The sequence below is a fragment of the Maylandia zebra genome, linkage group LG13, assembly GCF_041146795.1.
Source record: "Maylandia zebra isolate NMK-2024a linkage group LG13, Mzebra_GT3a, whole genome shotgun sequence".
Lineage (NCBI taxonomy): Eukaryota > Metazoa > Chordata > Actinopteri > Cichliformes > Cichlidae > Maylandia > Maylandia zebra.
Genome location: NC_135179.1, coordinates 11129659 through 11139527, shown reverse-complemented (window position 1 = coordinate 11139527; position 9869 = coordinate 11129659). Strand labels below are relative to the sequence as shown.

The window sequence follows — 9869 nt, the reverse complement described above, 5'->3', positions numbered from 1 at the left end:
CTAATGATTGGCACGCTTGACAGTGATTGGCAGGGCTGCCATGACAACGCTACAACGACACCAAGAAGACCAATAGAAAAGGGAAACAAAATGTTTCAATGCTACACTCAACGGCGGATTTAGGGGGGAGATATTATGAGGCTGGTGTCATTAGGCGATAGCCATTGAATCATTCAATCTTTTTTACTTGCCGTATTTTTCGGTTTTTCCCTTTTTCTCGATAATTTTCTTTCTCTCTCAGGTCATTTCCATGGTTTTCAGATCCCCTTTAGAGCTTTATCCCTCCCATTTCTTCCTGCCAAACTTCGCTGATCGCCCTCTGCTCCTGGCGAACAGCGCTCCCACCACCAGGTCTCCAGAAGACTTGTCCATGTTTCAACTACCGACCCTCAACTTTTCCCCGGAGCAGGTGGCAAGCGTCTGTGAGACGCTGGAAGAGACCGGGGACATCGAACGGCTGGGCCGCTTCCTCTGGTCCTTGCCTGTGGCTCCGGGAGCGTGCGAGGCGATCAACAAGCATGAGTCCATCCTGCGCGCTCGGGCCGTGGTGGCGTTCCACACGGGGAATTTCAGAGACCTCTACCACATCCTGGAGAACCACAAGTTCACCAAGGACTCTCATGGCAAACTGCAGGCCATGTGGCTGGAAGCTCACTACCAGGAGGCCGAGAAGCTCCGCGGTCGTCCCCTCGGACCTGTCGATAAGTACCGGGTACGGAAGAAGTTTCCGCTGCCTCGGACCATCTGGGACGGCGAGCAGAAGACGCACTGTTTCAAAGAGCGGACACGGAGCCTGTTGAGGGAGTGGTACCTTCAGGACCCATATCCAAATCCCAGCAAGAAAAGGGAATTGGCTCAAGCCACTGGACTCACTCCCACACAGGTCGGAAACTGGTTTAAAAACCGGAGGCAAAGAGACAGAGCTGCGGCTGCCAAAAACAGGTTAGTGACTTTTCTGTGTGCCGTCGAAACACGAGTATGCACACAAGTTTGTCTTTAATGCACATTCAAAAGAAAATGCGAGCTTTTTAAAGCCTTATATTGCGATTGGAGACTGTCTAGGAAAAAGATAAGTCTGGCTGTCAGGTGGAGGGACTGCGCTGCGGCGACATTTTGTTATCAAACCCGGATAAACGTCGAAAATATTCCTTTTGTAGATCTCCAGAGTTCTCCTAAGCATAAAAACTTCACTATTATTATTAAAAATTAGCTTTTAAACATTTTTTGCAGATTGATCATTTTTAATGTATTTTAAATTGAATGCAAATTGTATTTAAGAATGAAAAATACAATTAATCTAAAGTTTGGAATTTTAAAAAACTGACTAATAAAATAATACAAACACAAACTACATTTGTTGTCAATCTTGATAAGAGATAATTGAGCCGAGTTCTTTTTAAACAGAAACTCCTTGTTTATATTTTTTACAAGAGGCGAAGCATTCTTGCAACATATGAAGATTATTGAATTTATATTTAGAAAAACCATCCGCTGCAGGATTTGTTTAATTTTACAACTATTTCGCTTGTAAAATTGTAAACAACCTAGTGAATTATTTCAATCAGCTGAAATAAAAACAGGACAGTGTTTAGTTTTTTTTTTTAAATAATAATTATTCTAAAGTTAAATCGTCTTATCTTTACATTTAAACACATATTAAATTGTTAAATTTAGTAAATGTATTTATTTATTTATGTGTATTGGCCAATTTAAGTTCTTAATGCAAGCATTAAGCATTTTAACATCAAATGTTGCTTAGTGTTGTTGAACTCAACGACTATCTCAAAGGATAATAACGATATTATTGATATCTGAGCATGCGTAGAGAAAAACATCTGAAGACATGGGCTGTATTCATAACATTAAGTGTGGTATCATTCCACTGAAATGCCATAATTGATTAGAAAATACTTTGGAGAGCACTAAGCCATATGAACAGTACTCTAATATTTTTGCTAAATGAATAGATATATTTCCAGGCTGACATTATCCCCACGCGATGGCGTTATTATCATGAGTGGATTGGAGATAAACATTTAGGATGATTGGAGTAACCTGGATCTCGACGTCACTCATTCATACACGTCCCCTACCATCAGACTAAAACACATCTGTGCCAAAGGCTCACGGCAGTTTGTCGTTGTGAGAATACCCATATTTTATTTCAAACAATGATATATAATTATTTTGGGGTTTTAGGCGTGCAAAGTCCTGTTGATGAGCATGAATACACGTGTGCAGAATGAAGAAATAATAATAAACGCTGAACAAACTCAGAGCAGTAACACAGATTTCCAAATGGAAAATGTCTTCAAAATGCCTATATCAAAGACAGCAAGTTGGATTTGAAGCTTCCCTGCACTGGCAACATGGATCAGTTATATTCCAAAGTGTTGACTAGGACGTTGATCTCTAAGAAAAAAAAATTAAGTTAAAAAACAACAACAACAACACAGCCCTAGTACATTTCATCCAACATTTGGTAGTCTAAATAGTGATGTGTTTTGTCCCCTGAAAGCTGGCTATTTGATAAAAGCACGCATGCATGCCTGGGGCCGGCAGGGGGAAAGAAAGGCGAGTTTGAACCCCTATTTTGCAGGAGGAGGAGGGGAAGGGGGACATTCTCAGGTCTAATTGCCATTTCTCTCATTTTTTCTCTTTTCCCCCCCTCCTCGTTTCTTTTCTTCTCCAGGCTCCAACACCAAGCAATAGGACCAGCCGGTATGAGGTCCCTCTCAGAGGCCGGTCTAACCCCTCACAGCTCGGCAGAGTCGCCTTCAACCGCGGCAAGTCCCACCACCAGCGTTTCCAGTATGACAGAGAGAGTTGATACTGGGACGTCCATCCTGTCCGTCACATCCAGTGACTCGGAGTGCGATGTATGATACGGAGAAAAAAAACACAAAAACAAACAAAAAGAGAAATATTTACAGGGAAAATGGACCTGAGAGGAAGAAAAAAGACTATGAAATATCGCGGATGAAAAAAGGACCGATTGATATAAATATTAAAATAAAAAGAGTTAAAAGCACGTCGGGTTTTTTTTTTTTTTATTTTATTTTTATTAAAAAGCGCTTTCAAAGGACCCACGCCTCCCCCTCCTCTTCATCCCCCCACACCACCACCACCACCATACTACTAGACTACTTGCATGATGGGTTTTTTTTATTTTATTTTATTTTATTTTTGATTTTGTAATCAGGGAAATAATCCTGAATGCAAGATTTTCCATCAGGAACATCGATCAGAGGGAATAAAACAGATCGTCTTGGTGTTTTCGTCGCACCTTTTCCCATCTCCGGTTCTAGTCCAAGTGATGATGATGATATGACGGTGAAGCAGCCGCCATGCAGACAAGATGCAATCCTGTTTTTACTTTGTGTTCATCAGACAATCATTTTAAGTCGTAAGCACCTTTTTTTAATACACTTCTGTCACTGCCTGTGGGGTACATGGTCAAAAAATGTCGAACAGAACCGTTTATGACTGTATCAGAATTTTATTTTCGAAATTTTATATTGAATTATGTATATCTCAAATAATGCGATCATTCTCCCGGTCTGTAATATACGTGTAGAAATATGCTTGTACATAATTATTGCTCTCCCCCGTGTCATCCTCTTTTCTATCCCTTCCTCACTTTTCTTGACTTGGTGTTCCTACATAAAATATTTGTCAAAACTTAAAACTGAAGTGCTGTAGGCGTTTTTGTTGGTTTTCTTTGATTATGGGTGGGTTGTTAATGGCAAAAAAACTGAAACAGAAACAAAACCAAAAACATATATATACTCTTCCGTCCACCGGGGTCACTCTGAGCGCTTATTAGCATTTGCCAATGTCATTTCCCTTTCATCGCGTAGTTATTATGTGTCTTGTAGTTACGATTCTAAAGATCAAACGCATTATTCACTTTGCTATACCTCGTTGCATGTTGATGTCTGTATTTCCATCCGATTACGGATAAGGACAGTGATAAGTGGCTAAACACATGTTCATATTGGATCATTATTGGATTGTGGAAGCATTAATGCTCATCGTGGCTTATCCAGCCTCGGAGCAGGTTATTCAGTCAGGGGGCTGGTCTCACCTAAAATTAGTTTGATTTCATTTCAAGTACAGCGTTAACTCAGGATTTCATTATTTGTATCGTCTTGGCGTAGACAGCTTGGTCGTGTGCAGCGACAAAAGCGGCACAACGCTGTAATTCATTTTTAAGTTTGTAATTTTATTTTCCAAAAGAAGACGTCTGCTTTATTTTATGATTACACCCCTGGCTCAAACGTATATGATGCAGGCAACATCGCCTATATGACTGCCTCAGTCTCCAAATTCTGGCAAATGTCAACGTCATGCAGCACTTAAAAATGTGAGTGCCATTTCCCCTTTTGTTTACCGTTGCTAGTGAATACAGAAATTAAGTAAACGCGCCATTAAATGGGCTAATCACGATGGGACTCCTCCCCTGTCCCAATCTCCCATTGTGGCCCCTGAAAAGAGCTTTTCTTCCTCGGACGAGAACCATTTCCCCCTCCAAAAAAAGGCTTTCTCTCCTGCAGTCCCTTTGCATCCAAATCCCCAACCAATTATTCTGCAGACTAGAGTAGATTTGCCACAGGACACTGTTGCACGAACTGCAGTTTTGGTGGAAACACTTTCTCAGAGATTTGTTTCCTAGAAGCAGCGCTCGGGCTCTCCCCATGTAAATGTGCTACACGCAACTCTGTGATACGAATCGAGTCTGTGAGTGCTGCGGTGGTGTCTTTAGTAACAGAAAGTAGGACAGTAGCCACTGTTTGGTACGGAGAAACCGCAGGACTTTCAGAAACTGAACACTGGCATAAAACCTGCGAAGAGGACTCCAGCAGTGTAAACTTCCATTTATTTAATCATGACAGATTTCTGTCTGATTTTAAAAAGAGAACTAAAGTTTCCTTTTTCCAGCACCCGTTATTACCTGTGGTGTTACAGATGATTCGCAGATCACTACCAGGATATTTTATTTCTTTCCTTTTTATTACTTTTTTTGTAAAAAAAAAAAAAAAAAAAAAAAGAAAGAAAGAAAGAAAGAAAGAAAGAAAGAAAGAAAGAAAGAAAGAAAAAAAAGAAGAAGAAGAAAAGAAAAAGTGAAAGCCTATATACAAATGATCATGAGTGTGCCCACGGAAAATGTGAGGAGGTATTTAAATTTTGAATACAGACCAAGACACCACAAACGCTCCCAATGGAACTACTTCAATGTGTTTTTCTAATGACTTTATTTAGAAAAGCAATGACAAGGGGATTGTAAAAATCATAAAAGCAGTTTTTTGAGATATTTGTTGGACTTAATGAAATTCTCTCCACTAAATGTGAAATTTGGCTTGAAAAAAGTTATGGGCTATGTTATGTTGTTTTTTGTTTTGTTTTTTACACACTGAGTAAATGTAATCAGACCACTGGATGAAGTGACCACATAAAGCTATCTACCTGCAAAAGTCCCCACCAGACAGAAACCAAGCAGGACCTAAAACAAGTGTAGTGTCAAAAGCCTCCGCCATTCGACTCAATAGGTCTGTGATCCTGAAGTAACCGAGGACATGACGCAGACAAACGCAAGGCTCAGTTCCCCGCTTGGCTAAAACAAAGCATCTCCAGCCGCACTCACTGGCAGTCGATCGTAGATGAAGTAAATCTGTATCATATTTTAAACCCATTCCGGTTCTTAAACCGGCCTGCAAGAGACAGATAGGCCCTATCAAGAGCACCGTGGGGACATGGCACCGCCGCTCCACCAGACCTTATCACGCACCCCCCGCCTCTCCATTTACGCACTCCACAAGTTTTATTGGCTGCGACAAGTCCCGGCTATGATTGAGATTAAATTAATCGTAAACTGAAGAGCATTTTTATCGGCAAAGGAGGACACGAGGATTAGGGCTGTATCTGAGAGATGGAGCCACAGATAGGGACACATGAATATAAAACAAGCGATGAATGGGCTTCATTTGCGCAAAATTACGTTCATTAAACCCACGGCCCTGGAAAACGCTGTTTTATGCACATAAACTTAACTTACTTAAAAAGAAATACAAGCGTTTTTTGAAGTAGTTTTTTTTCTTTTTTTAAGTGAGCTAAGGATGCAAACTTTACAGTCGCCGGTTACACTCCTTCGTAGCCCTTATACTTGCAGTTTTAATCACCACGAGAATATTTATAAGGCTTTGCAGTAAATACTCCAGCAAATCGTGTGTTAGAGCCCTATCATCATAATTGAACGGTATAGTGTTATAGGAGCAACAGACAAACAAGTCAATATTAATTAAATCTCAGTGAGTTTTCCATTAGAGCATGTTAAACAATGTAAATGAGAGCCATGTAAACAGATACAGAATTGTTCTAGCTGCAAACATATGTAGGCCAGAGGAGCGGCAGGGAAAAAAAAGAAAGAAAGAAAAAGATCTGGAAGTGCGAGTCTATCTGTTGCTCACTGGGGTCATTAACAGTGGGGGAGCTCTTGTTCGTGATCTGTCAACTCAAATATGGATCACAAGACAAAAGAACTTAACGAGGAGTAATCTCTGTGTGTGATACTTACATGAGAGTAAACGAGAATGTGAGACAAGTGCGGCAACAATGGGGATTCACATGTTTTTTCACCCTTTCTTTTCGCTTCCTGGAGTCGATTTGCATTTATGTGGGGAAAAATACTGCGTCTGTCAAAAAAAAAGGAAATAGAAAAGATTGGCATGAAAGTCGACAACGTAAAGACGATTATTTTTTGATCGCTTCCAGATTTGAAGTGCCTTTACAGGGAGAGAAGCAAAGCGGGTTCTCTTCTGAACAAAATACAATTGATTCGTGTTTGAACTGATGGTTGTTTGCGTCGCGATGATCCGCTTAGAGGTCAGAGTTGAACTTTCCCTTCGTTCTCAACTATAACATCGTGTACAAAGAAGTTAATGCAGACACTGTCAACGCAACTATAGGGGACCAGAGGAAGGAGGGGGCTATTAGACCGGAGTTGGCGGTGAGAAATACTTGCCCTGCCCCGTTTTTTCTCGGATTTCACCGGTTAACTGAACACAACTTTTCTATTGGTGTGTATTCATGCAGCAGCCAAAGAGCACCAGTTTTCCTATAGCCTCAGCCGCACGGCTGTCAGTGCAGGAATGAACGGGGCCTTTGGACTAAACTTTCTGTGCCTCCTTTCTTCAGTAGGTAAGAAGCAGGGCTCCCAGCATTCCTCTTGACCGAGTGGTAATTTATAGTTGTATGACCGTGACCTGCCATTCAATGTTTTAGACGGGGAACTACTGTTCTCTTTTTTTCCGGGTCTTTATGTGAAATATTAGCTGCAATTAGCCATCTCTGCAGAGGCCAAATGCTTTGAGTCTGCATTGATTACACGTTGTTTTTTCACCTTACCATCACAGTTCAACACAACTATCCTTCCAAACATTTTAATAGACAGATTACAAGAAATACCTATACATGTAAGCATTAACAAATGTGTTATGATAGATAAGAAGTAATTAAAAAAAAAAACCCCCAGCTAATTCAGTTGTATTGCTATTAGGTTATAGGTGAATGAGATCGATGGTTTTATAATTTTGCGTGGTTAAAAGCAGGCAGGTCTGACGAGACATTTTGATATGGTGTAGTTTTGATAAAATGCGTCTGTGCACGTAAATTGTGCTTATTTCACTAATGCCGGCGCCATGCACCTGCTGCTTGTTGCAAACTGATCGACCCCCCAAACCTCATTACACACACACACACACACACACACACACACACACACACACACACACACACACACACACACACACACACACACACAGTTTCCTTCATGCAAGTCATTTATTACACGCACACACTTTTTAATTGAGAGCAACATTAAAAGGAAAAAAGTTTTTGAGCATTAAATTGTAAATTGGAGGTCACACAAGGTAGAAGAAATGATAAAAGGTCCCCCACCCCTTTCTTTCTTTTCTTTTCTTTTTTTAAATTTGAAGGCTACTGGGGGGCAGATGGGCTCATACTCTCTCTTTCACAGTCAGGTTGGGAGGAGTGAGTGTGCATGTGAGGCGAGAGGGTGTCAAGAAATACTCCAGTCTAATGCTTATTAGTGTAGGCTTCTATAGCACAAGCCTCATCTTTTTAAAACAAGCATAACATGAAAGCAACCCAAATCTAGCTTACTCAAGCGAATATGAGCCCCCCCCCCACCCCATCCCACTCCTCTCGCGCGTGTACATACGCCCGGCACGTATGGAGCTGTTTGTATGTGCGTGTTGGGGTGGGGGCGCTGGGTGCAGGCTGTGATCTCTCGGCTTGTGCACACCGAGTGGACAGAGGGCTGAGCAGCTTAAATGGAGCCCCAGCACCTGTGTTTTCTACCGCCGTTCTCAGGCCTTCTTAGCATGGTACGGTACTACACGGCACTGATGCATGCAATGGGAAATGCGCCGTGAACGTACAGACATTATACACATCATGTGCCACAAATTAAAGAGGGGGTGAGTTGGTTTATTTTGTCTTTCAGCACACCGAAGGGTTAAATTGCCCCTCATTCGTGCTTGGTTAAAATCATAATAATGATAATACTGGATTTTTAGTTTTATTTATTTTTTCGCAAGAAACTTGTGAAACACACTCCCTCCCGTATGTACTCTCGGTCTTGGTACATTTCGGTGACACATCCCTCTTTACTCCCCCCCACCCCCTTCCTTCCATGAATTGGTGATTGTTCCCTGGTCTGATGCTGAAGGCTATTGTCTGTCAGCTGGAGCTCCTGCCCACTGGTCGGCCGCTGAAAGCACTGAATGAACCTGGACACAGACACCCGGTTCCGCTGTGCTTAGACACTTCATAGGCCGACACTCCCAACCTTTTCTTTAACCACTAAGGTTTTGGGATGGCAATGCATGAAAAAAATATCTGTCCCTTTTAACCGTAAACGAGGTTCTATTTCGGCCTAATGCCACACAAGGCACTTTACATCATAGGCTAAACTAAACGGTTTGTCTTTTTGACGCACATCTCTCAAAAGCTAATCAAAACAAAAACAATTCTGGCATGTGTTTTTGTTTAGTGCTCCAAAACCAGCAATGACGAGAAAGCAATTTAGTCAAAGGGACACTGTATATCTAAAAGCTGATATCTAAGTTAAAGATGCTGGGTCTACTCTGATGAGCTCAAAGTGTTTGGGGTATTTCTGACGAAATAAAGCTAAAAGAATAAAATGGTAACGCTGACCGGACTATGCCGTGTCCTATATAACCTATATCTGCTTTTGAAACAGAGACATCAGCTCACAAGAGTCTGCGCAAAGAGGCTATAGTTATACAAATATATACTGAGCAATAAATGATTAGCATATGTGACTAATATGTGAAATACGATAAAAGCATCAGCTTTAGTAAAGCTTGCCCGGTGACACGCCTCCTTTTTGTGCCCATGTACCGAACAAAAGGTCGGGGATTGACTGATGCCTGGGTGTCCTTATCAATTTAACCTCCATTTACAAAGCTTTGGAAAGGTTTACCCTGGATGCCAACGACCCCCTCTCAAACAGCCGACCAGAGGAAAAGTCCATACTGTGAGTGGAAAGCGGTGGCCAGGAAGAGCTGAGCGGAGGGCCAAACGTGTTCCTTGACTGCCATCTAGAGGAATCGTGTGAAATAAAATAAAAAAATAACCCCAAGCTTTGGTTACCTTTTTGTCAAGCACCTCCAAAGAAGAAGAAAAAAGGCACCAAAATTCAAGGTTCTCTTGAATTTAAACAAAGTTTATCACAACTGCTGCAGTGCTTTATGTCTTAATTGTTGATGTAAAAGTTGTGTTGGAATTTTTGTAACAAGATGTCTCTTGTTACAACAATTTTATTA

The 9869-nt window shown here is 41.3% G+C and overlaps 1 protein-coding gene across 1 annotated transcript; it reads left to right on the top strand.

Annotated features, from left to right (window-relative positions):
• On the top strand, positions 1–3688 carry six3a (SIX homeobox 3a). Its single transcript, XM_004570087.4, has 2 exons — positions 1–942; positions 2693–3688. Exons 1-2 carry the CDS (start codon positions 251–253, stop codon positions 2883–2885), a joined length of 885 nt encoding a protein of 294 aa, XP_004570144.1. The 5' UTR covers positions 1–250; the 3' UTR covers positions 2886–3688.
• Positions 3689–9869: the final 6181 nt, after the last annotated feature.